This window comes from Bubalus kerabau, chromosome 2 (assembly GCF_029407905.1).
Source record: "Bubalus kerabau isolate K-KA32 ecotype Philippines breed swamp buffalo chromosome 2, PCC_UOA_SB_1v2, whole genome shotgun sequence".
Lineage (NCBI taxonomy): Eukaryota > Metazoa > Chordata > Mammalia > Artiodactyla > Bovidae > Bubalus > Bubalus kerabau.
The window spans coordinates 7900625-7928480 of NC_073625.1; the positions used below are offsets into that span (position 1 = coordinate 7900625).

A 27856-nucleotide genomic window follows, 5' to 3' on the forward strand; every position below is an offset into this window, starting at 1 on the left:
ACAGGAAACTAGCTTGTTCAACTTTCAGCTCCTTTCTAGCATGTCTCCTGAAGTGTGGAGGCTGGAAAGCTGTAACTGCATTCCTCAGATTCCTCTGCAGTTATGGGTGCTGGATGCCCTTTAGGTTCTTTCCAATCAGATGCACTTTTAAAGGGAGCCTTTACTCTGGGGCTGCATCCATGGGAAGGGAAGCAGGTGAGCTGATGTGGAATGTGGCAGAGGTGGACACGGAGCTGGCACCCTCACCCAGCAGTTCCAGATCCCAGCCCAGGTAACAGCAATGTGACGGTCCAGCTCTGCAGGGCTGTGTTGGGATATATTTCTGGAAGACCGGGTGATTATTCTGTGAGCTATCTAAATACCTCAGTAAACCCTTTGAGTTTAAACCACCTTGAGTGAATTTTGTTGCTTGTAGTTGAGAACTAACCACTTCCCATTTTAATTACATTTAACACAGTCATGTTTCTGGTTTCTTCAGTTTTATAGCGATGTATTCTCTGCTTTTCTAAGCTGAGACAATGTCCCTTGTATACAGTTAAATGCTATTTAAAAAATCAAACTACTATGGCATTGTTTTAAGATACATCTGTAATTTTATTACAAAACCATTCTTTTGGCATTAGTTGGTTACAGTGAGAGCATGATGCTGTGAGTGTGGCAGAGCAGCTCTGATCTAACAACTGCATTCCCTGCTTTCTGAACCGGAAGGTAAGTTACTTATATCCTTTACATACCTGCAAACATTAACGCTGCAAATCCTGACACACAAACCACTTAGGGAGGAGCTGATGCTAAGGGTTAGAGTAAATGTTGATAAGACTACAAAAGTTCCTTTATGGGACTTTTTGTTTCCTCTCCCTCCCCCAAATTCTCTGCTTAAAAAAAAAATCAAGTTACTTGGAACTAGTCTGAATAGCAGCAGCACCCAAAGAGCATCACACTTAGTTCATGTTAAAAAGCAGTACCTGTGCATTGTATGTTCTACACCACTGGCAAAGGGAATGATCGCTTTAGTTTTTAACTCCTTCATTTAGAGTCTCTTAAAAAAATAAAAGCATCCCATCAAGTTCGTCGAGATGGTGTTATTGCTGTACGTTTGTAGGTGGGTCACTTTCTGTGCTGTGTTTGCTTTGAAGGGATCTTCCAATATATCTCCAATATTCCTTTCTTATAGTGTCCTTTTCTTTAGCTAAGATTTCACATAACTAAAAATGAAAAACAAAAATTCATTAAAGGAAATGTGTAATTCAGTCTCTAGGGCAAACAGGGATTCTGGGCTACTACAGCTTACTTCAGGTCACGATCAAGTGAAACGGAGCATAGGCCACGTGCACTAGTGACGTGGGTGTGGCCCTGAGCAGCAGAGGAGCCCTGCGCGGAGTTCTGAGGAGCTGTGTTTTGAAAAGGGCATGCGTACTGGGGCACTGAGATTCCAGAAGAAAAGTGCCGCATCCTGCCAGCTTACCTCTAACGCTTTATTAAGAATGTCCTCCTTGTTGTCACATTGGTTTTCTAGCATGTCTTCATAGATATCCACAAGAAAGGCAATTAGGTAGGGAGAGCTGTGACTTGGTTGTAAGTCAAGTAATTGATTTAACAGATTGGGATATTTGGAAAGACCACGATCCTGCAAAATCCTAAAAAATAAATAAGACTATTCTCAATTTTGAGAAGGAAGAACAAGAATAGTAGAAAGATTAAGAGAAAATGAGCCCTGTAATATAAGCAAGAAAAGTATTTTGAGGTTGAAATGAAAATGTTTTACATTAATTTTTATTGGAGTATAGTTGATTTACAGTGTTGTATTTCTGCTATACAGCAAAGTGAATCAGTTATGCATACACATATATCCACTCATTTTTAGATTCTTTCCTCATACGGGTCATTAAAAGTATTAGCAGGGCTCTAAAATGAAATTTATAAATTAAATCTGAGCTTTATGATGGATAATTAAGAGCAGAGTAAAATTAACTAAAAAGAATAATGAAGTTCAAAGATAATCATTTATAACTCAAACTGTAACACACAAAATTAAAGGAAAAAAAAACACAAAACCATCTTAAAATTAAAAAGTCAGGAAAAAAAGACAGGAGAGATGTTTCTGCTTCTTGAGATGGTTAATCATCCCTTTAGCTCTCCAGACATTACAAAGCCCGGCCTCCGACAGATGTCCAAATGCGACTGAGCTCCACCCTCTGTGTTCTTTGAGCCTAGTTCCCTTGGAGACCTTTAAGTTCAACAAAGGGCCTGGTGAGTCAGTGGCCAGGCAAGAGAGAGCATGCTGATTTAAGGAGTGAGATGTGTTAACAGGAAATCTCCAGAAGTGACAACAGAAAGAGTGGATATGCATCTGTGCAATCTGCTTATAAATGATGTATCTCATGTTCCTGTGATCCTGAGCTGAAGAGAAACTGGTGTGTGTATTCCGTTCTGTGACATAAAGACACAGGATTCATCAACACAGTTAAAGCTGTACTATGGTTTGCTCAGGGACTACGCTAGACCCTGTGCTGGGATGTGCTCGAGGCCAAGAAAAGGGCGGAGGGCGCGGTTCCCGGGGGCTGTCACAGCGCTCGTCCACTTACCTTCTCAGGGCCAGAGAGCTGCAGAATTCTTCAGTATCCTTCTGGGTCCTGATTATGGAACACATTCTATGATCTCTCCTATTAGGAGGTTAAAAAATAAAAGCAAAAACAACCTCTTACCCTTTCAAATAATTCCACGCACTTTCATTATGTGGGACTAGTTTGATCATTTCCAGACTGTACCTGTAAGGAAAAGGTCACAAATAAACGTGGATCGCTTTAGAAGAGCAGTGACAATAATGAGGAACAGCTTCCGCACCGCTGCCTCACAAGGCGCCTCTGCTGCCACTTACCTCTCCCGGTGGACCCGGGACCTCCCTAGGTTGTTGTATCTAAATTAGAGACTCCCTGAGGCTGCAGTGGTCAGTGCTTATTTACTAGGAATATGAAGGCTCAATTTACAAACGGAAAAGAAGTTAATGTGGGAGGTTTCCTTTCACTTAGGCTTTCCCTCTGAAGGGAAATGTCGGCAAAACAAGGAGACTTTCCTTTTTTCACTAAAGCAACCTTGGGGAAAAAATCTTGTCTAAGATCTACTTATGCCAGACAAATCATTACTCACTGAGAAAGGAGAACTAAATAATCTTGAAAGCTATAATAAAAAATAGATAAGAAGATTATATAGTCAATTCCAAAACAAGATTACTACTAAACTATGATGTGATTCCCATTCCAAATGGCCACTCCCTACCTTTCTCTTCCCCTTAACAAGATTATTAATTTAAACCCAATTACACAAAATTCCAAGGGAGTTATAGAACTCTGCTTCATTACATACTTACTCAAATGAGTAAGTCACTGACTAAAGTTTAGTCATCTTAGTTTTGCTGCAGTGTGGTTTTAATAGCATCTTTTTCACAGAAACCAATAAATCCATTCATCATTATGAAAATTATAAAGAAATCTGGAGAAGAGAATTAATGTAGGACACTGGATTGTAGACTCTGTGTGTGTTAATTTAAATCACCAGACCCAGCTGCTTAGAACAGGTAAAATTAGAGCCAGCTGCCCTGTTTCAAGCAGAATAAGGGCAAGGGAGAAGCAGATGTACCATAAAACCAGCTCTTCCTACGAGCTGCTCAAACAAATTTCACCATTAAAATATGACTATGATCTCATCAGGCTATAAAAACAATATACTTTTTCAAACTTCGAACAGACAATGAGATAAAGCAGACAAAGAAAATAGGGTTATGGATAGAATACAGAAATTCATGTCAATTCAGAACTTTGGAGATCTTCTGACAGGATTTTGTACGCTAGAGCATTTTTCAACTGGGGGTGACTGGGGCTTAGGATGCGGTTTACTACTGAGATCCAGGGCATCAAGGCCGAGAATGCGGCCGCACGCCGTGGAATGCACAGGACGATACAGACGCACTGGGCCCCATCCCTGCACTCAGCGGTAGCAGAGTAAGTAACGCAGCGTCAGGGACTGCCATCTCAAGTTTAATGAGACAGCTTTAAAAAAGGCTTCTCAGACAGTATGAAATATGATTTCTTCTCAATCTATAGTACCAACATTTCAAGAAACTTAAGACACTAAAAGTAAAGGTTTCCTATACACAGTATTAATTGTATATTTATCATTATAGGTTTCATCTAACTATCCTGCCCTATTCGTTCCATGAGGGTAGGATGGGGCAGTCTTCATCTATGCTGTATCCTGATGCACAAGACATGGAGGCACACAAATATTCTTTTAAGGAGTTAACAAGTGAAGGTTACTAACTGGACTTCTCTCTCCAATATAGCACGATCATTGTAGCCCGTAGTGTTAGAAATTACGAAATATCTTTGGTTCCAGACAGAGTTATTTCTCACATCCTCTTTGAGAAGTTGGTCTACATACTGCAGCTCATTATCCCAAAGTTTAAATTCCTAAAAGAACATAAAAAAACATTCAATTAGGAATGTCCTATTATTTATAAACAATGAAAAGAAATAAATAAGGACTTCCCTGTTAGCGAAGTGGATAGGAATCCACCTATCAATGCAGGGAACACGGGTGTGATCCCTGGTCCGGGAAGATTCCACACGCCGCGGAGCAACTTATTAGTCTGTGCTCTGAAGCCCACAAGCCGCCACTGCTGAGCCTGTGTGCTGCGAGTACGGAAGCCCCTGAGCCTGTGCTCCGCAACAAGAAGCCCGCACGTGAGGAAGACTAGCTCCTGCTCACTGCAACCAGAGAAACCCCATATGCAGCAACAAAGACCCAGTGCAGCCATAAATAAATAATTAAAAAAATTTTTTTAACAGAAATAAAACTTTAACAAAGTTAAGCAGGTAGAACCGAAGACACGAACTCATTATGTATTTGGAGGGGAGTGACACTGCAGGTCAAGGAGATGGAGGGGAAGGAAAAGTCATCAAAGACAGGGGCATGGGGGACTTCTCTGCTGGTCCAGGGGTTAAGACTCTGCCTTCCACTGCAGGGGGCACAGGTTTGATCCCTGGTCTGGGAACTAAGATCCTGCACGCTTCGTGGTGCAGCCACAAAGAAAGATGGGAGGGGTCCTGAGGAATGAAAAATTAGGGAGTAAGAGTTGGCAGCCAAAGTGGCTGTAATTCAGCACCATCTTGTGGAAAACAATCTAGATACCAAAAAGGATGTTTTAACTACTTGACCCAACTTTTTAGAACTATTCTAAAGATTAAATCCAAAGGAAAAAAAAAAGTATATCTAACTAGGTGTTTATGTACTGCTTTTTGGTTTGCTTCCTGTTTCAGCTGTGTGGCTCTTAGCTGTGGCACACAGGAACTTTGGCTGTGCCATGTGGGACCTACTTCCCTAACCAGGGACTGAATCCAGACCCCTACATTGGGAGGGCAGAGTCTCAGCCACTGGACCGCGAAGGAAGTCCTTATGCATTCTTTAAGGTGAAAATGTAGAAGAAAAAGCCAAACTCAGTACTAAGACAATGATTACCCATACTACTGTATATTAATTTTATGTGATTTGATATTATTATATATATTAAAAGGAAGTATTCAAAAATGCACATATATGGTAAAATTATATTAAAGTACATGTAGATAAATATACACAATTGGATTTAGATATAAATTTTTATGTTACAAAGCTGTTTTAATTTTAAAAATTATGGAGAGAAGAGTGCCAACAAAGACAACTTGAAAATTCTTGGTGAAATATTCTTGGTATAATAAAATAGTGCAGAAAGCAGCAATCACTGGAAAAAAATTTACAAGACACAACACTACAATTGTTTGATGGAACAAATAAAAATGCCCAGAGTGGGAGTTGTAACTATTTTCTTCTATTCAGGATTTAGCATAAAATTTTAACAAGTAGGCAGAAATAAAATACTCAATAGTTACTGTAAAATCAGATTACAAGGTTTTATGTATGCAATACCTTAATACATAAGATGTCCTTGTTAATGAAAATAACACAGCTGTATTAAAACTTTACTGCTGGGAAAGACTGAAGGCAGGAGGAGAAGGGGACGACAGTGAGACGGCCGGATGGCATCACTGACTCAATGGAGATGAGTCTGCGCAAGCTCTGGGAGCTGGTGAAGCACAGGGAAGCCTGGCGTGCTGCAGAGTCAGACATGACTGAGCGACTGAACTGAACTGATCAAAAATTTACAACTACTTTTCCTATTCAATTTGCTAGCAAATATATGATGTAAACTCAATCAAAAACTATTAAAAAGTCACTATTATTCTTTAATGTGAAGTTACTCATCAACATATCCCAATAGATCATGAAAGTTAACCAACATGAAGGATGTCAGGCTTAATTAAGTATCTTGATAGTTCTTAGTCATCTTAATCATTATTGTGTGTAATGATCTATATGTGTTTCAGTTTAAGTATACTTATAATCTGATAGTAATTTAAATTATTTGTTAAAAAAATAAAAATGCAAATAACACTGTAATAAGAAGGCAATACCTGAATAACCCACTGTCGGTGCTGCCAGGCATGGTAATTCTTTGCATCCTGAGTAAGAATATCCGCAATAAACTCAAGCTCCTGTGATGGGTCTCTCAGCCATTCCACCAGCACTCGCCTATGATGCCTGAATTCAACAGAAGGAAGTTTTATGTGAATTTACCCCAAAACGAAAGTAATCAGCTGTGTGTGTTGTACTAGGTGATGCGGAGGGACATGCAACAAACTGAAATTCACCTCTAATTCTCAAGACTCTACTGGGAAGAAAAGGTACCACAGGAGAAACTCTTAAGAGAAAAAATTTCAGAACGCTGAATAACAGCTGAGAAACAGAAACAGGGATTTTCATGTAAAATAAATCCAGGTACCAAGGGCTTAAAGGTTTAAATGCAGCTAAATCTGGAAGACCAGTAATCTCTCAACAACCACAATATCCTGTGAAAGAATTTTCAACATGCCCAGATGTCACAATCTGACTATAGGAAGTAGGATTCTGTCTCATCAAGTATGGAAGCCCCTCTGTGTACCAACAGGCTGTTCTCCTTAAGGCCAGAGGGCCACCATTCAAGCAACTGCTTATATCACCAGCTCATGGGCAAAACAGAATTCACTTCTACTCTGGCAAGTAGCTGTGACAAGTTGATCAGAAGAGGAATTTCTGTACTAGGAAAATAAGAGTTCTCTGGTGGGTTCTATTTGTATAATTTCTTTTAGCTGAAATATGTATAAAAATCTATTAGTGAAAATGTTCCAAAATTTACTGTGGTAATGGCTGGACATATATACCCCTTAAATGGGTAAACAGTATGATATGTGAATTTTATCTCAATGAGGCTATTTTCTTAAAACCATTAATATTCATTATATTAAAATGAGCAGGGGTGATGGAGAAAATGGCTAAAGAAAGATTTAATGCTTAATGGGTGACCTACTCCACATGCATGGAAAATTTAAAACTTCATCTTAGAGAATATTAAGAAGGTAAGATTCTACCAAAAGGAAGATCCCACAGGGAAAGGTTTCTAAATCATTTATTTAAGAAGACTTACAAGTCAGTGAACGCTAGTAACAATTTATTTTTCCAAGTTACTGATAAATTCTGTAATTCAGGAAAAACTTAAGAATTAGGTCCTTCACCATGTCAAAATGATTTCTCAGAGCAAAATACTAAGATGTTTCATGATTTAAAGATTATTGATTAAATACAGGGGTTGATCTTACAGTGTAAGTTTTCATGGTGAGAATTTAATAAAAAGTGCAATTAACTGGCATACATGATTTGAATTACTTGTACTATCCTAGTTATGACAGCAACTAGTGGAGTGGAGAGTTTAAAACGCACTGCAGGACTTCCCTGGTATTAGAGTGGGTAAGAATCCTCTTGCCAATGCAGGGGACACAGGGTTGATCCCTGGCCTGGGAAGATCCCACACGCCGTGGAGGAACGAAGCCCGTGAGCCAACTACTGGGTCTGTGCTCTCGAATCCAGGGACTGCACTACTGAGCCCACCTGCCCGAGCGTCTGTACTGGGCCACAGGAGAAGCCACTGCTACGAGAAGCCTGCACAGGGCGATGAAGAGCAGCCCTCGCCTGCCACCATCACACAAAGCCCATGTGCTGCAGTGAAGACTCAGTGCAGTCAAAAATAGGTAAATACAAATTCTAAAAACTGAATGTAGAAAATTAAAAAATAAAATGTACTGCAATTAAAAACTACTGGGTTTCCAATAGCACTGCTCTGGGTGGCTCTGTATTTTGTTTTTCATAATGAGAGATGGTAATGTGTTAATGACAGAGTCTGCAGTATCCAGAGAAGGCAGCTACTTCTCTTCAGCAAAAACTAGATACAGTCAAATGCTGAGAAAGCTTGTGATGTCTGGACACTTTTTTTTTTAAGATAAAATAGTACATAGTTGATATATCTCTTCAGATAATTTTCTGGATTTTTTTTGGAGGGGGGCATGCTGTGTGGCTTGTGCAACCTCAGTTCTCCGACTAGGGACTGAATCCAGGCCATGGCGATGAAAGCCCCAAATCCTAACCACTAGACCACCAGGGAACTCCCGTCTGGATCTTTACAGCTTTTATATAAAAACACCTTATTCCGAAGGATATAACAACTTTTAAATGAGGGACTGAAAACTGTCTAGTCACTTTTCTACTAAAATAACTTTTATAATGCAATTTCTCAGGAATATAACCATCATCTACTGAGAAAGAAAAAAGCGACAGAGGCAAAGTTGTTTAAAATTCTACAGATGGAAATCTGCAGTAGCTATCACTTCCATGCCTTGCCAAATGCTGTTACTTCCTCTCACATCTAGTATGTTGTAACTGTTTGAGAAGATTAAGTATCTATTTATGGTTCATACTCCTTCTTAAGGACAGTATTTGATTATGCAGATAATCATTACCCAATTGGGCCAGAGAGAGTCCCCTCTGCACACGGGTCCACAGCTGGGAGCCGTTCCTTCTCCAAAGGTTAACCTGTGCACTGGGTCCCTTCCCAACTCCAACGAGCCCTGACTCTGTTCCCTTCTTCTCCAAATTTCTCGCCTTTTCCCTTTCATTAACACTTTCCCCACATCATGAAGTCTTTGCCACTTTGGGAAAATAAAACCCAAAAGACACAGCCTGACCAGCTGCTTGCTCTGTCTTTTTTCTCAACAGCCAACTTCATCTCCCATAAGTGATGCGTGCTCGCTTCCTCTTCCTGCCACTCCCGCCATCCTCCCCGACACCTCACTGCCGCCCGGTTGCCCACCCCACCCTGGTGGGAGGACTGCTCGCTGACAACCACCTATGGAACAAACCCATGGGTTGTCTCCACCTCCTGCTCTTCTGAACCTCTCAGCAGGAGCGGATACTCTCATCTACTCCTTTCTTCCTGAAACTCTCCCTTCTCTTGGTTTCTGTGAGCACACTAACTTCTGGTTTCCTTCCTCAGTCATCCTGGACCACTTCTCTGCCTCTTGAACGCCGATGCTCACCGTGTTCTGTCCCCAGCCTCCTCTAATTCTCCCAGAGCATCCTCATCCGGAGCTGCGACTTCAACCACAGGGGAGCATGGTGCAACCACTAGCTGGGCAGCTTTAGCCAGGTTTCCTATAAGCACATCAAAGCCCAGTTGTCCAATCCTGAATCTACCCTTCTTTTCCAGAAATGTGCTGCTTTTTTCCCCCCAAATTCCCCAAGTGGCTGGCACCACCATTCACCCAATGGTTAAGCCAAAATACAGACATCACTCTTCGCCGCCACTCCACTGAGAAGTTTAACTTCAAAACCTGTTGCTTCTGTCTCCAAAGCCACTCTCACATGTATGCTTCTATCTCCCTGGCCCTACCATTCTCTCTCCCATAGCCCCAACATGGCAACGGCCCACCAGGACCCTGGACCTACTCTGTTATTCTCCACCTGCTGGCAGAGTAAACCTCCTGAGACACAAACCTAATCACATTACTTCCTACATTAACATGTGTCAGAAGCTCTCCACTGCGGCTAAGGTCAAGTCCAAACCCTTGTCCATGTCCCGGAGGCTCTTTATGCTCCTACTGCAGGACTCCCCAAAGGCCCACCAGCCACATGGAACCACATGCAGCTCCCTGAGCACATCACGCCCTTTCATGTTTCTCCCCAGAGTCCTCTCTCGGCCTCAGCGGTCTTTCCTTTCAGAAATCATCCTAAATTTCAGGCATAAAGACGGGGCAGTGTGCGTGTCAGTCAATGTACTGGGAAACACCAAGTGGTGGTGGCCCTGAGGAAGAGCAGGCAGCCAGTGGCGCGGAGTGGGGACAGCTCTGGCAGGCGCCACGGGGCCGCTCCTCCTGCACCAGGACCCGGCAGCCCGGCGCCCCCCGCCCCGCCCCCCACAGCTGCCTCCCTGCATGCAGGCCCACTAAACGCTGGGAACTGTCCAGACTCTGCCTTTCTCTCCTATTTGTTCTCTGTCCTCCTGCTCCAAACCTCTCTCCTCCCTCCTTAATAAAACCCATACTCTTGTCTAAGTCAGGAGCTTCATCTTTAGAACACACACTGTAAGAGCCCTACTATCACACTTTCCACACTGCTCTGCAAAGTAACTGGTTTCACTATCTGCTTTCCTTTTCAGACTTTCATTCATCTTTGTATCTCCAGCATCAATGGAAAAATTTTTAATAAACAAATGACAAAAGACCAAATACCAGAGACTCGCTTTATAACATACTGAATAGAAAACTGAACAGAAAACTGCAAAGATTTTCTGCTCAAATTTTTCCCTGATTCTAGCAGTATTACAGTTAATGTCGAAGTCTTAAATCATGGCAGCAAACATTTGAGTGTCAACTGTGGGTTAAGTGCCATTTCACATACTAAACAAAAAGTCACCTCAGTTCTCCTAACAACACTGTAAGACACGTGACATTAGCTCCAGCGCAAGGACTGTAATTATAAACAAATGAACAATTCCTCATGGTTTCGTCACCCACTGGCAGGTACCAATTGATTAGCACAGCAACTTATTTCCTTCTTGTGTTCATCTTACCAAACTTGATAGTTTTTGGGCTGCTCCTCAATTATTGCCGAGATGTAGTTCATTTCCTCATGTAGATCCTTCTGTAGTGACTTTAAGAGAACTCTTCGGAAATGCCTACAGCAAATAGTAAGTATCCAGTGTCATTACTCCACGTACGTGGCCAGGCACAGCATCAAATGAAGCCAGAAGACAACAACACAGACCCGTTTCTGGTGAGTATTCTATGTAACCAGTAAGGCAGGGATTTAACTGCTTGTGGTTGTCCAAACTTGTACAACTGGTGACTGGAAGAATCAAGAATTTTGAAGCAAAAATAGTGAAATGCACAAAGTGTGAGACAGAAGAAAAGACAACCGATCAGTGATTGTTTTCAGGTAATACTCTGGTTACTAGTTTCTACTGCACAAGAATCAGAAACTTCTCTTTCCTCACATGGTATAACTTGCTCATTTAGATACATTATTCATATAATACACAAATTTCATTACAAATATTACCAAATATTTTACTTTTAAAACCATCATAATAATGCTACTTATAACTGAAACAAGTTTCTCTTCAATTTCTTCATAGGTAAGGTCAAACCATTAAATAACATCTTTTCTCTAAAGACATAATTAGTTCTGGTCTATTTTTACTTCAAAATCTCAAAATATTTCAACTCAGTATATAAGAAGGGACAAAAAACTATTTTAAATTACCTTTTAAAATGAAATGCTAAATAGAAGAAATGACAGCATTTCTATTATAATTTTTAAAATTAGGTTTCACAGAGTACATACATATTCAGTTTGGTTTATAAGGTAATTTCAGGTGTACTGTTTTTAAGAAAACAGCAAGTAAGTTTAGGGATTTTAAATAAATTCTAATTCGCTCTGAGCTGTATAAAGAAATGACACAAAGTGATGGAAGATGCCACTGACAGCTCCGAGCTTCAGCTCTACTGAGGCCCGCTGAGACGGCAGCAGCAAAGCGGACGCCCGCAGGGACGAGGGCGCCACAGCGACTGCAGAGGTCCACAAAGCTGTGGGAAACGCAAACTCACAGCTGTGAGTGACCTATAAAAACGCCAAGTTCTCCTGAGGCAACTCTGGATGGGCTTCTGGTCACCTGAAAGACCAGCCTTGATTTAGAAGCTTAGAATGTTCAGCCCCGCCTCCCGTCCTCCAGACAGGGGAGAAGGACTGGAAACGGAGTGCGTAAGCGATCATGCCCACATGAGGAAGCCGCCATCAAATCCCAGCAGGAGGGGGTTCTGGGTGAACACATCCATGCACCAGGAGGCTGACACACCCCACTCCACGGGGACAGAAGCCCCTGTACTCAGGACCACCACCCCCCACCCCCAGACCTTACCCTATGTACTTCTGCACCTGGCTGCGTGTCTCCATCTTTTATCAGATCCTTTAATCAACTGGTGAACCTAAGTGTTTCCCTGACTTCTGTGAGCTGCTTTCGAAAATCAGTCGGCCCCTGATTTACAGCCCACCAGGCAGAGGCACAGGACTTGCGATTGGCCCTGGGTGGGGGTAGCTTGTGGAACGGAGCCCTTAACCTGTGGAATCCAACATTACCTCCAGGCGGACAGCATTACAGGTAAGTTAAATCACAGGACACCTGTGGGCTGTCACAGAGACCCGCCTGGCAGGGGAAAATCCCACAGACACTCGGTGACCAGAAGTGAAGTGCGCTACGTGCAAGTAAAGAAAACGTGCAGGAGAAGGAGGACTGGGGTTTTCCTAAAAAACCTCGACAACATACAAGTGGCTGTATTTTCTGGAAAAATCAGCAACAGAAAGAAATATCAGACACAACGCAAAGAACGGTGAGGTAAAGGCTGGAAACAAGGAAATTTAAAAGAGTAACACAAATAACAGGCCAGAAACCCCACCCGACCCGACCCCTGCCAGAACTGACCCCCAAAACTGGGGCGGCCAAACGGACACCCGTCCTACAGCTCTTCTTCAAAAACACAAACCAGCCAAGAGAAAAGACCCAGAAATGCCGAGATACGAAGATTTCACACAGAACAGCCACACCTCCACTAACTTCACAGTGAAGCCCTCTCGGTGACCAGTCCTGCAACACAGAGATGCCAAAGCAGGTTTTTCCTGCTTCCACTGTAGGTGTGAAAGGAGAGCCAAGAACTACCAGTCATTTGAGAAAAATGTGTACATGGCAGAAGGAGACCAAAACAAACAGAAAAATGAAAATATATCCCATCCATGAAATAAAAAAAAAACAAAATGCTACTAAAAAGGAATACCCAGAGAACAAAAAAAGAGCTCTTGTAAAATAAAAATGAGTTCAGGGACTTCCCTGGTGGTTCAGTGGCCACGACTCTATGCTCCCAATACAGGGGGCATGGGTTCGCTCCCTGGTCAGAGAACTAGAGCCCACATTCTGCAACTAAGACCCACTGCAGCCAAATAAATAAATACATGTTAGAAAAAAAAAGAGTGCAGACCAAAGAGTTAGAAGATAAAGTTGGGGAAGTATCTCAAAAGCAGATAAAAAAAGTTGAAAATAAGAAAAGACAAGTCTCAGAACTACAACATGCAACTAAAAGGCATTTCAGAAAGAACGGAGGGAGAAGTAATTATCAAAAGAATATAAAAAAATTCCACCCCCCAAAGTTAAAGAAAAGGTTAAAATGAAGGAACAGGAATCTTCTCAATAGAGGCTGAAGGAAAGAGGACAGTTTTGAAAACCTGAAGGGAAATGATTTCCAATCTTGAATTCTATTAGTAAAGCTGAGAAGGGACTAAAAACACTCTAAAACATAAAAAAAAAAATCTCAGTAACAATTTCCCATACATCCTTTTCTAAGTTTTCCTCTATTCGAGGATCTGATCTATAAAATGAGAGAGTAAATCAGGAAAGGGACAGGTGTGGGATCTCAAAGACAGGGATGAGACACAGGGGAGAGCTGCAGGCCGTGGAGGAGAGAGTGAAGGGTCCCCACCATGCCCAGCAGGAACGAGACACTCGACAGGAGCAGAGAGTTTGGAAGACAAGTTATTCATTGGTAGAGAGAAAACAAACTGTGATGGAGACAGCATAGGAGATGGAATTCTGTGTCTTCCATAGCAAGACTAATGTTTAAAATGAAAAATTAAAAACAACTAAGTATGTTATTTATAGAGAAGATTTTAAGGAAAAACACTGAGGAGTTGTTACCTCAGGGAGTGGGACCTGTAGTGAGAAAGAATGGGGCAAAGACTGCCATTTTTCATTCAATGGGACCTTTAAACTCACATGTAACTTATTATTTCAACAAAAATTTAAGGAAAAAAGCCATCCAAATGAAAACCTCAGACATTCAGACAGGGAATAGTGATGATGTGTCTTACCACACTGTGTAGTTGGCTGCGTTTAACTCAATAGCATCTCTGGTTAATTTAAAAGCCCGCTCACTTCTCTCGTCGCGCTGCAGGACAGCCCGGAAATAATCATAGACGTCCTGAACTGGAAACGGAGCACACAGCTGCATTAGGACAGTCTTTCTTGCTTAAAACGACCACTACAGTACAAAATGCTGTTTATTTTCTATGTCTCGGAGGGAGATATCTTGTTGCATGTATACGATTTACAACAATAGGCAAAATAAAGCAAGCCCAGCGATGGTGACCGCCAACCTGGGAATTTGTCACGGCCACAATGCATGTGACCGAGCTTACTGCACATTCGGGGCTGATGCCAGACTCCAGATCCCCCGCTGATGTTGTGTATTAAGGAAAAACTAAGCATGCATATAGTCAAATATTCACTTGGCTATTTTTTTAACATTTTATTGTGATCAGTTTCTTAAACTGAAAAAGGAATCCACACCATGACAGAAAACTCAAACAGTACAGAAAGTTCACACTAAGCTTCCATTCCACTCAATTCCCAGTCCTTCTCCCAAGAAACAACTGCACAGTGATTCTAGTATATCCTTCTAAATATATCCTATCACATATAGGTGATTCTAATTCTATCCTCCTTTTTTTTGTTTTTTAAATACAAATGAGATCATATCACACTCTTATGCTCTGGGCTGTCTTTTTTCACTAATACATTCAGTTCAGCTGTTCAGTTGTGTCCAACTCTTGGCAACCCCATGGACTGCAGCACACCAGGCTTCCCTGTCCATCACCAACTCCCTGAGCTTGCTCAAACTCATGTCCATCAAGTTGGTGACGCCATCCAACCATCTCATCCTCTGTTATCCCCTTCTCCTCCCACCTTCAACCTTTCCCAGCATCAGGGTCTTTTCCAAGGAGTCAGTTCTTCGCATCAGGTGGCCAAAGGACTGGAGTTTCAGCTTCAGCATCAGTCCTTCCAATGAATATTCAGGATTTCCTTGAGGATGGACTGGTTGGATCTCCCTGCAGTCCAAGGGACTCTCAAGAGTCTTCTCCAACACCACAGGTCAAAAGCATCAATTCTTCAGCACTCAGCCTTTTTCACAGTCCAACTCTCACATCCATACATGACCACTGGAAAAGCCATAGCTTTGACTAGATGGACCTTTGTTGGCAGAGTAATGTCTCTGCTTTTTAATATGCTGTCCAGGTTGGTCATAGCTTTTCTTTCAAGGAGCAAGTGTCTTTTAATTTCATGGCTGCAGTCACCATCTGCAGTGATTTTGGAGCCCAAAATAATAAAGTTTCTCACTGTTTCCACTGTTTCTCCATCTATTTGCCATGAAGTGATGGGACCAGATGCCATGATCTTAGTTTTCTGAATGTTGAGCTTTAAGCCAACTTTTTCATTCTCCTCTTTCATCAAGAGGCTCCTTAGTTCCTCTTCTCTTTCTGCCATAAGGGTGGTGTCATCTGCATATCTGAGGTTATTGATATTTTTCCTGGCTTGTGCTTCATCCAGCCCAGCATTTCACATGATATACTCTGCATATATGTTAAATAAGCAGAGTCACAATATACAGCCTTGACCTACTCCTTTCCCAATTTGGAACCGGGATGTTGTTCCATGTCCGGTTCTAACTGTTGCTTCTTGACCTGCACACAGATTTCTCAGGATGCAGGTCAGGTGGGCTGGTATTCTCAACTCTTTAATAATTTTCCACAGTCTGTTGTGATTCACACAGTGAAAGGTTTTGGTGTAGTCAGTAAAGCAGAAGTAGATGTTTTTCTGGAATTCTCATCCTTTTTCAAGATCCAACGGATGTTGGCAATTTGATCCCTGGTTCCCCTGCCTTTTCTAAATCCAGAACATCTGAAAGTTCACTAATACATTATTCAAGGCCATACAAACTAGTACACATCTCTATAGAAAACCACTTGGTAATTTCTATTAAAAATTAAAACTGACTACTCATTGACCTTAGTTCTTAATGCAGTTAAGTTTTCTTACAAATTAACTCCCGTATGTGCCCAAAGCATCCAAGGACATTTATGAGAGTATTTGATAACGTAAGAAATAAAAAAGCAAGAAAAATTGGAAATTTAAATTTCCATTAGTAAAGAATGAGGTAAGTCCTTCACAGTACACCCATACAACACAACCCTATGAGCTATTAGTAACAATGCTGCTCTGTTATATACTGAAGTGGAACAATTTCTAAGATGCTGTTGAGTGAAAAAAGGAAGGTGAATAATAGCAGCTATTCATTTAAAATACATGCTTGTTAAAAAATACGCTTATTTAATTTTTTCTGGCTGTGCGGGGTCTTCATGCGGGTAAGGTGCATGGCTTCTCATTGTTGTGGCTACTCCTGCGGTGGCAGGTGGGTCCAGAGCGCAGGGGTAGCTGCTCCGCGCATGCAGCATCCTCCCGGACCCATCTGGACTAGCAGGTGGATTCTTACCTACTGGACCACCAGGGAAGCCCAATATGTGCTTATTCATGAATAATACTAGTTGGAGGAACAAGAATGGGAAGAAGACATAATTTTCCACTGCATTCCACTACAAAGTTTACTGCATTTTTCAAACAGCTGCACAGCATTGCGTTGTATGGCCACTGTATCTAATTCATCCCTGTCAGTGTATGTGTGAGCTGCTTTCCTTCTGCCACTGTCCTGTCACTGTATTCTGTGCACATGTGCGAACCTCCGTGGGCTGTACACGTGGATCGAGATTACGTGGACTGCTGGTGCTGACAGGCAGTGCCAGGCGAACCTCTCAAGAAAGGTCTGCTCAACCTTCAGCGCCTCCAGGAAGGCGTGGATACACCTGTACTTTCCACATCCTCCCTGACACAGGATCAGCTTCTGTTCTCTGCCAGCCTCTCAACTGAAGGAACTTTAGACCTTGACAACTGTTACCCTGTTTTATTCTCATTTCCACAAGAGAAACTGAGGCTCAGAGAGATTCACAAGTTCACATGGCCCAGAGTACTTTGGAGGTAGAGTTGAAACATACAAATCTAGTCTGACACCCAAGACCATACCGCTCGTCACAGTGAACTAGGTACGAGACACTCCAGTTGAAATGCCCTCACATCAAAGCACAGATTAATATAGAGAACAGATTCAGGCCCCAGACAGACTGCTAAAATAACCCAGATGTTAAATATTCCCATACTTCTTTTGCCACAGTTAAAAATCTATGTGGACATGCTATGCTATTTTTCTTATAGCATACAATTTTCCAGTTACTGACAAGAGCTCACAAACTTTTAGCAGGCTGCATGCAGTATGGATGTCAGTATACGCTAATCTGCCTAACCATTCTGCTGCTACTGCTGATGTAGCTTTTTTTCAATTTTGTTTTATAAAATCACTACTTTAAGCATCCAATGACTTTTCATTAAAAAATAAACAATACACATGAATGTATTTATGTGTGTGCCTTCCCCAGTGGCCCAGTGGTAAACAATACTCCTGCAATGCAGGAGACACAGGTTTAGTGGGTCGGGAAGATCCCCTGGAGGAGGAAATGGCAACCCACTCCAGTATTCTTGCCTGGAAATTCCCATGGGCAGAGGAGCCTGGTGGGCTACAGCCCAAGGGGTGGCAAGAGTCAGATGTGACTCAGCAGGCACACCCACATGCAAGCACACACAGGTATGTGTGTCCTTAGAATACAACCCCCAAAGTGAAATTATCAGAGGACAGCATGAATAATTATAGTTCTTTCCGAGCATACAAAGATCATCCTCCAGGGGATCTTCCCAACCCAGGGATCGAACCAGCGTCTCTTGCGTCTCCTCCATTGGCAGGCGGGTGCTTTACCACGAGCCCCACGTCGAAAGCCCACAGTGAGCACATGATACTTTAGAAAGCACCTGAAGTTTCTGGTATCTGGTGCTGCTGCCCACTGCACTGGATCTGTGTCAGTGCGAATGGCTGCTACCAGTCCAGTTTACATGTCTCTCCATTTTTCCAAGCAGATAAATGTAGCTCTGTTCTTGTTTATTTTTAATGAAGTTGGTACAACATTTTCATTCTGCTTTTGGGCATTTTCCCCCTCAGTGATGCATCCTTTCATGCGTGTGTATATACATCTCTGTCATTCTTTGTTCACTTTTCCATACAGTGGACATGGCATAATTTACATGTCAATGCTAATTTTTTTTAAAGTGGGACTAGGATACTCAATCTTAAGGTTATATATTTTAAATTGACAGAATCATAAATAACTTTCGGGTTAATAAAATAGAATTTTATATTCATTAAATTTTTCTGATATTAAAATTTTTATAGTCTTTTAATTAAAAATTACAAATTTAATATACTACCATACTCAAAGTTTCTAAAACTTATGTGCCCCCTTTTCACTCTATATTGTTTCCGCAATCTGTCCCTATTATAACAGATCTAAGATCCTCTTGGGCTTCCCTGATGGCTCAGTTGGTAAAGAATCTATCTGCAATGTAGAAGACTCGGGTTCAATCCCTGGGTCAGGAAGATCAATGGAGAAGGGAATGGTAACCCACTCCAGTATTCTTGCCTAGAGAATTCCATGCACAGAGGATCCTGGCGGACTATAGGCCATGGGGTCGAAACAGTTGGATACGACTGAACAACACACACACACACACACACACACACACACACACACACACAAGATCCTCTTACTGGTTATACAGCATACAATTGTATGATGATACATTTATCTGTTCTTCAAAACACAAATATATAGTTGGTTTCCAATATTTTGTTTTTTCAAAAATTACTGTGAATTATAATAGTTATCAGCACTGTTTCATTATTGCACGTGCATAATTCACTCACTTATCTTTCCTGGCAGCTCAGATGGTAAACAATCAGCCTGCAAGGCAGGAGACCCAGGTTCAATCCCTGGGTTGAGAAGATTCCCCAGAGAAAGGAATGGCAACCCACTCCAGTATTCTTGCCTGGGAAATCCCATGGACAGAGGAGCCTGGCGGGCTACAGTCCATGGGGCTGCAAAGAGTCAGACATGACTGAGCGACTCTCACACTCACACACACACACAGTGGTTACTTCTATTATCCTCGCTTTACACAGGAGGAAACAGAGGTACTGAGAGGTAAAATAACTTGTCCAAGGTTATAGAGCCAGTAAGGTGGTACAGTTAAGAATCTGAATCAGGTGGTCTGGCTCTGAAGTCTGTGCTCTTAGCCTCCTAGGACATGTCTGGTTTTTTTAATTAATTAACTTTTTGGCTGCGATGGGTCTTAGTCACTGCACGCAGGTTTCCTCTAGTTGTGGAGAGTGGGTGCTACCCTCTGGTTGTGGTGTATTCATCACAGGGGCTTCTCCTGTTGCTGAGCTTTAGACACACAGGCTCAGTAGCTACAGCTCAGGCTGGGCCCTAGAGCTTGGGATCAGTAGTTGGGGCACATGGGCTTAGTTGTTCTGAGGTGTGTAAGATCTTCCTGAACCAGGAATCAAACCCGTGTCCCCTGCGTTGGCAGGCGCATTGTTATCCACTGTACCACCGGGGGAAGTCCAAGGACATGTCTTTGAAGCCATAAGGCAGAGTGAACCCAGATTGAATCTTGAGAAGCAGCACTTAAAGGTTGTAAGATGTGAGAATTTCCCACTTTCACTAAATATATACATGACAGTGCTTTCTAAAATGGCTAAACTTACAAAACTTTTCACCTGAAAACTATAGATCTGTTCATACTTCTCAATTATCTGACATCACAAAACAGCTTAAATTATTTTTCATTTCTAATGATAATGGATTTTTTCCCCCTTATTTAATGGTCAATGAAATTACATCTTCTATGAAGTGCCACTTCACACCCTTTGTCTATTTTTTGATTAGTCTGCCAGTTTCTTTTTCTTTAGAAATTCCTTATAAGGTTCTGAGTATCAATCTTCTGTTTATACATCTTCTCTCACACTGCTGATTGCCTTTTAACTTACTCATGGTATCTTCTGTTGCACAAAGGAAAAATTCTGATACACTCATAGATCAGTTTTGATTGATGGGTCATTTTCCTCTTTTCCTTTGTGCTTTCTAATAATGATATATTTAAGAATTAAAAACGTTGTTTTTTTTAACCCTGCAAAAAAGATTTTATTATTTTTAAATGAAAGAGAAATGTATGGCTTTGTAAGTTTCCATAAGGTGCCTTTCAAATCTGGAAAAGTTGCAGTTTTCATTTCTCTGATTACTGGTGAGGTTACTAGCTCTTCACAGACATTTCCATTTCTTTCAGTGAATTATCTCTTCACATATAATCTCGCTCATAATTTGGAAGCTTTTCAGTTTCATACCGTCTGATCTTTTTCTCAATCAATTCTGAGTTTTACATATTGCCTAATAATTCCTTCTTTACCCTAAGAATGAAAGATTACACTATTTGCTCCTAGTATGTTTACAGTTCTGTTTTAGAACTTAAATCCATATGTAATCTATTTTATGTAAGATATGATATAGGGATATAACTTTGTTTATAGCCAAATGCACATCATTACTTGATTAATCCATCTTTCACACAGATATGAAATGTCCTTTTTATCAAGTATTAAGTTCTTACCTACATTGATAATTTTTAATTATTTATTAATCTATTTATTTCTACACCAGTTCTGCAAGTTAATTATTAAGTTTAGTAGTACACTTTCATATTTGGTAAGGCAAACTCTCATACCATTATTCTTTCTTTACAAACATTTGACATTATCCTATTATCAGAAAAAACAAGTGGTTTTTGTAAAAGAGGAATGATTTCGGATAATAGAGCCTTAACTGAAAGAAAGACACACACACACACACACACACACACACAACTACAAAACAAGCATTCTCTTTTGTTTATCCTTTCCTTGAAGAATAACATCTGCAGATCTTCAATTTACAATGCATTTCACATTCATTATGAAAGAACACTTTGTCAAAGAAAATCCACTCACTTTAATATCAGAAATGCATTCGAACTGAGTCAAACATTTCATAGTTAAAATATAGTTTAAAATGCTCATGTTTCAACAACCAAAGTTTATTCTAAATAAAACAGTAAATCATTTATCCACATGTATTTTATGTAAGATATGATACAGGGATACAATATCAATTTTATGTGCAGATTTAATAGTAAATGAAAAGCACAATCACACAGTAGCTACTATGTATTATAAAATAACATTTAGGACTTATATTTAGAGTATGTCCGTTCTTAAGACAAAATGAAATTTGTTATCATGAAAGTAAATTACAAAACCCCCACAAGATTAGTTTAAGTCATTTAGACCTTTATCAGACAAAAATCTGTCATCTACCTATAGTTGTGAATTTCAATTTTGCTAGTAATTTGACTTACATGCCTTTTCCCAGTAAAAAATAAACTTACATTTCTCACTATAAATGATCTGGACCACTGGATTGGGGCCATCATTCTGCGGCACTGGATCTATATCAGCCCATTCTGCTCTGTCCCTGAAAATATAGGTATTTTTCAGTGATTATATTCAAGCATGTAAAGAAAAAATGAAATTTGATATTCTTTAAAATGTCAATGATTACACTTTAACTTAAAACTAATGTAATCATGGTGAGATTCTTCATGAACAAGTCTATCACTTTGTTTTACAATATTAAACTTTAAAATAAAAGTGAATAATTTTTCAATTAAAGTAATTTAAATCAATAGTTTTCAAATTTAAAGTTTTACATAAATGCAAAAGTAGGTTTCTGTAGCAAGTACACAATAGTTTTAAATTAGAAATCAATCCAATTCATTGGTCTAATAAGACTCTTTGGAGTCAATCTACATTTTTAAAAAATTGAATAACACTTTTTTATCTGAATAATCTGAATAACTAGAAACTGATATTTAAAAATAAAAGTAATATTGTCATTTTCTTGTACACACAGAGGTGGTCCAGGTGGTCAGTAGAGCTTGGAATCTGTGGAACACTGGCTCTACCACTCAGCTAGCTACTGTGACCCTGAGAAAGTTACTTCAACTTTTTGGGCAGCAATTTTGTCATTTATAAAATGGAAATACTATTACCAACCAATTTTAGAAGGCTATCTGGAGGTCTGAGATAACACGTTAAGTACTGAAAACGTGCACAACAGTAAGCATACAGTACATAGTAAATATGCCTATATACAGTATACAATTAGCATGTATTATACACTAGACACACTAAATGTACTGTATATTACTGTATGCTGAAGTATATATGCTGTACGTTATACACACAGCATCTAATAAACGCGTATAGCAAACATTCAGTGACTACTACTTCTCATTATCAAAGCTAAAACAGATTATAGTGGCAACAATGGGTGCCTATAGACATTCTGTGTGAACTGCTCAGGGTGACCAAATTTTCTTTAACCACTCTTTTACTTATATTCTTATCCTATTGCCCATTTTTCAGTTCTGTGTACTAATCAGCTATGGACAGCAAAAATCCTGTGGTATGTAGACAAATCCTAAAATTGTGTCCATTTTATAAGGAGAAACGCAGGGGAAAGCATGCGTTTCCTGAGGTGTGAGACCTCGATGTGGAGCGGCTTGAGAAAACTAGGGCTTCCCTGGTACCTCAGCTGGTAAAGAATCCCCCTGTAATGCGGGAGACCGGGGGTTGGATCTCTCCGTCGGAAAGATCCCTTGGAGAAGGGACAGGCTACCCATTCCAGTATTCTTGGGCTTCCCTGGTGGCTCAGCTGGTAAAGAATCTGCCTGCAGTGCAGGAGACCGGGGCTCGATCCCTGGGTTGGGAAGATCCGCTGGAGGAGGGAAAGGCTATCCACTCCAATATTCTTGGGCTTCCCTGGTGGCTCAGCTGGTAAAGAATCCGCCCGCAATGTGGGAGACCTGGGTTTGATCCCTGGGATAGGAAGACCCCCTGGAGAAGGGAAAGGCTACCCACTCCAGTAGTCTTGGGCTTCCCTGGTGGCTCAGCAGGTAAAGAATCCGCTGCAACGTGGGAGACCTGGGTTTGATCCCTGGGTTGGGAAGATCCCGTGAAGAAGAGAAGGCGACCCACTCCAGTATTCTGGCCTGGAGAATCCCATGGACTGTATAGTCCGTGGGGTCGCAAAGAGCCGGACACGACTGAGCGACTTTCACTTTCACTTCACTTCATGAGAAAGCTTTGGGGGCAGGGGAATCTGACACAGGTCAGGGAGGAAACCCGACTATCGCGCGGCTCGGTGAGGAGCTCTGAAGGCTGCGGGGGCCACCTCCACCAACGGAGAGCTCGAACACATTAACTCCGAGGACGCAACCTGGAGGGGTGCCTTTCAAACTCGGTTCGTAAAATCTAGGCAAATCAGCCATCGGATGGGGTTTTTACCTAGAATTACGGGAGGGAAAATAAGACACGCGAGAAAAGTTAAAGATTTGTCATTCGACTCTGCAGGTTCAAGTGGAGTTTGGGGGAATGGAATGAGCATGACCAACAGAAAGCGACTGATGGGATGGGGACGAACCAAGTGCCGGGCAAAAGTCGGGGACGAAAAGGCGAGAAAGTTGCGGCACCACGGTCCAGGCGGCGAGGGGACGCATAACGGGGTTTGTTAGCCCCTTCTCATCCTCAGAGCCTAACTCGGCGCTAAAACCGCTGAAAGACAACGCTGAAGGGAAACGTCCCGGGGTCCCTAAGATTTTTAGGCGAGCGCTCTGCGTGTCGGCAGGACAAAACCACTAGGAAGACCCGTCCCCAAAGCGAGCCAGCCTGGGACCTTGAGGAAATCACTCCCTGCCAGCAGCCCCGCCGCACACGAGGCTCCGGACCACGGCAGGCCAGCGCCGCGGACAACCTCCGCCCGCCCGGCGCAGGGCTGGCGCGGGCCCCACCCCCGCCGCCGGACTCCCGAGGCCGCGCCAGAGCGCCGGCCGCAGCCGCCCCGCAGCCAGCCCGGCGCGGGCGACTGGGGTCTCCGGCGCCAGATGGCCTGCCGTGGGCGTTACCTGTACAGGACATAGGTGGGAGAGTCCAGGCTCAGGAACCCGTCGTCCATAGGGGACGCCGCCGCCGCCTCTTCCTGCGGCGGCTGGGGAGGCGGCGGAGGAGGATGGGGCTGAGGAGGAGGCGGTGGCTCCGGCTGACCGGGATCCCCGCCCTGCGCGGCCTCCCCGACCCCGTCGGCGGCCGCCATCACTGCTCTGCCCAGAGCGGAGGAGGTGACGGAGGCCCCGCCCCCGGGCCCGCCCCCAGCCCCGCCCCCTCACAGCAGCCACTTCCGGTGTCCCGCGCCTACCATAGAGACGCGGGCCAGAGGGCCCCGCGGCCGGGCCCGGCGGTCCTCGGTTTGCGCGCGTACGCGCCGGCGGGTTGCGTCTCGCTCGCTGGGACGTCGGTTTCCCCCTCGCCCGGTCCGCGCGTGTGACTGAATGCCTGTGGGTGGTGCCCCGAACGTGCTGGTGCTGTTCGGTGGTTGTTGGTGCCGCCGGGGGAGCCTCGGACGCCTGGATGAGCGGCTGGCGCCGGTGCTCCGCGTTAGCCTTCCAACGGCATTGGCATTTACATTCCTCGTACACCGTTGTTGTTGTTTTTTTTTTTTTTCCCTTTTGGATGTTAAGAGTTTAGACTGCAGAATTCCAGTAGACCAGGGCTTTTGTCTTTTGAAATTAAAGTTCTGATTATGCAAGGAAAATGTGTGTACGTTATAGGAAAGGTAACCATTCATTTAACACACACTACCAAGTGTAGGCAGGGCTTGCTCGTGAACGAAATAAAGTCTCTGCTCTAAAATATGCCTGAAAGAGTCCAGGACGAGCCACTCCACAGATGGTGCTTTGGTTGTTTTGAGCTGCAGGCACTTGAAAAACAGCAAATGCGGGAGAAGCTTCCTCCGAATTCCCTCACCTGCCTAAACACAGACCCTCCAAAAAAGAGCTCAATGAAAGTAAGCCCCTTCCCTGGGAGATTCAAGAGTAGGAGTGGATGCCACACCCAGACAAGTCTTGTTCAACTCGCATATTTTTCTAAGGGCCCATTCGTCATCTTTCATTGTTACTAAAAACCTTTTTACTCTCCCCACAAGAGGTCTTCATCTCCCCTAGGCCTGAATTCGTTTTTTTGGTTTGTTGTTTTTGGCCATGCTGCCCAGCTTGTGGGATCTTATTTCCCGCAGCCGGGGATTGACCCAGGCCTCTCACCAGTGAAAGCCCAAGTCCTAACTCTAGACCTCCAGAGAATTCCCTAAGCCTGAATTCTAAGCCACCTCAGGGAGTTGTTAGTTTCCTTTGGGTATCTCTGGGCATTTTTGTATTTTCTCTAGGTGTACACGAGGTATACATGCTAATATATACCGTGTTTTTCTCTTGTTAATCGGTCTTTTGTTACTGGGATCTCAACCAAGAACTCAGAAGGGTGGAGGAAAAATTACTCTTCACCCTCAACAGTAGATGGTCTGGAGGCTTTTCAGGGGCTATTTGAGCAGAGACCTGTGAGAAGGAAAAGCATAGCAATCAGACAACAGGAGTGCGTGCTTGGTCTTGGTTCAGAAAGGATGCCGGCGGGGCTGAAGCCCTGTGAGTGAGGGGAAGGAACAGTAGGTGGTAAGTCTTGCCCTAGACCTGATGCTGGGGAACATTGAAGGCAGGAGAAGAAGGGGACGACAGAGAACGAAATGGTTGGGTACCATCACTGACTCAATGGACATGAGTTTGAGCAAGTACCGGGAAATAGTGAAGGACAGGGAAGCCTGGCGCGCTGCCGTCCATGGGGCCACAAAGAGTCAGACACGACTGAGTGACTGAACAACAACAAAGATTGAAGCAGCAGCCAGGGACTGTGGTAAGAATTTGGATTTTTATTTTTATTGTGTTAAAATAGTTATGGCATAAAACTTACCTTTGACATCATTTTTAAGTATGTAGTTTGGTGATGTTACGTGCGTGCACACGGTTATGTAACCATCTCTACCATCAGCTTCCAAAACTTGATCATCATCCTCCCAAACTGAAACTGTCTCCATCAAGTGCTCCCCGTCCCCCACACCCAGCCCTTGTAACTACTATTCTGCGTTCTTTCTCTGTGACTGTGACTGTTCTACATCCTCAGAGAAGTGGAATCATGTAGTATTTGTCCTTTCATACCTGGCCTGTTTCAGTTTGTGTAACGGCCTCCAGGTTTATCCGTGCTGTACCAGGTGTCAGAATTTCCTTCTTTTTTTGAGGCTGAATAATAGTCCATTGCGTGGATGGGCCACATTTTTTTAATCCATTCATTTATTAATGAACATTTGGGTTGTTTCCACCTTTTCGCTGTTGTGAACAATGAAATATCTGTTAAGAGTCCCTGCTTTCACTTCTGAGTGATTACCCTGAGTGGGATTGCTTGACATCTGGTAATTCTTAGTTGTTTTGAGGAACTGTTTTCCACAGCATGTGTGCAAGGGTTCCCTTTCTTTCCACACTCACCCAGGCTTGTTGTTTCCTGGTTTTGTTTTCATAACCATCTGAATGAGTGTGAACTGGTATCCTCACTTGTGCTTTTGATTTGCATTTCCCTGATGGGGAAACAGTGGAAACAGTGTCAGACTTTATTTTTTGGGGCTCCAAAATCACTGCAGATGGTGACTGCAGCCATGAAATTAAAAGACGCTTACTCCTTGGAAGGAAAGTTATGACCAACCTAGATAGCATATTCAAAAGCAGAGACATTACTTTGCCAACAAAGGTCCATCTAGTCAAGGCTATGGTTTTTCCAGTGCTCATGTATGGATGTGAGAGTTGGACTGTGAAGAAAGCTGAGCACCAAAGAATTGATGCTTTTGAACTGTGGTGTTGGAGAAGACTCTTGAGAGTCTCTTGGACTGCAAGGAGATCCAACCAGTCCATTCTGGAGATCAGCCGTGGGATTTCTTTGGAAGGAATGATGCTAAAGCTGAAACTCCAGTACTTTGGCCACCTCATGCGAAGTGTTAACTCATTGGAAAAGACTCTGATGCTGGGAGAGATTGGGGGCAGGAGGAGAAGGGGACGACAGAGGATGAGATGGCTGAATGGCATCACTGACTTGATGGACATGAGTCTGAGTGAACTCCAGGAGTTGGTGATGGACAGGGAGGCCTGGCGTGCTGCGATTCATGGGGTTGCAAAGAGTCGGACATAACTGAGTGACTGAACTGACTGAACTGAATGTTTAGTGATGTTGAGCATCTTTTCACGTGCTTATTGACCGCTTGTGGGATTGGATTTTAAGTGGAAATTAGTGGAAGGTTTTGAGTAAGGGAGGAACATGTGATTTACATTTTTAAAGGACTCTTTTGGCTACTGTGTGAAATACATGCAGTAGAAAGGCAAGAGTGGAAACAGATAAGAGTAAAGCTATTGTAGCAGTCCAGGCCAAAGGTCAGAGTGTTTAAATTACGGTCCACAATTCACCAATGGATAATATAATCATTTGAGTGGATCCTATGAGGACAAGGTGACCCGCCAGTCTCCTCCAAGTAAGGACTTGCTGCCCAGCTCTGGGGAGTGCAG

At 42.6% G+C, this 27856-nt stretch overlaps 1 protein-coding gene across 5 annotated transcripts; it reads right to left on the reverse strand.

Annotated features, from left to right (window-relative positions):
* Nucleotides 1-570: 570 nt before the first annotated feature.
* On the reverse strand, nt 571-24564 carry FNTA (farnesyltransferase, CAAX box, alpha). Of its 5 annotated transcripts, XM_055566972.1 has the most exons (11): nt 24335-24560; nt 21758-21843; nt 14374-14488; nt 11224-11304; nt 11030-11134; nt 6507-6633; nt 4318-4466; nt 2706-2768; nt 2586-2633; nt 1466-1637; nt 571-1205 (listed from the first exon to the last, which is right to left on the reverse strand). In XM_055566972.1, the coding sequence occupies exons 1-11, from the start codon at nt 24520-24522 to the stop codon at nt 1083-1085; spliced, it is 1257 nt and encodes a 418-aa protein (XP_055422947.1). In that variant the 5' UTR covers nt 24523-24560; the 3' UTR covers nt 571-1082. The 5 variants fall into 5 exon arrangements, with proteins under 5 accessions (XP_055422947.1, XP_055422949.1, XP_055422948.1 ...); XM_055566974.1 differs by lacking the exon at nt 11224-11304 and having other exon boundaries at nt 24335-24559; XM_055566973.1 differs by lacking the exon at nt 2586-2633 and having other exon boundaries at nt 24335-24559.
* Between the last annotated feature and the right edge of the window lie 3292 nt (nt 24565-27856).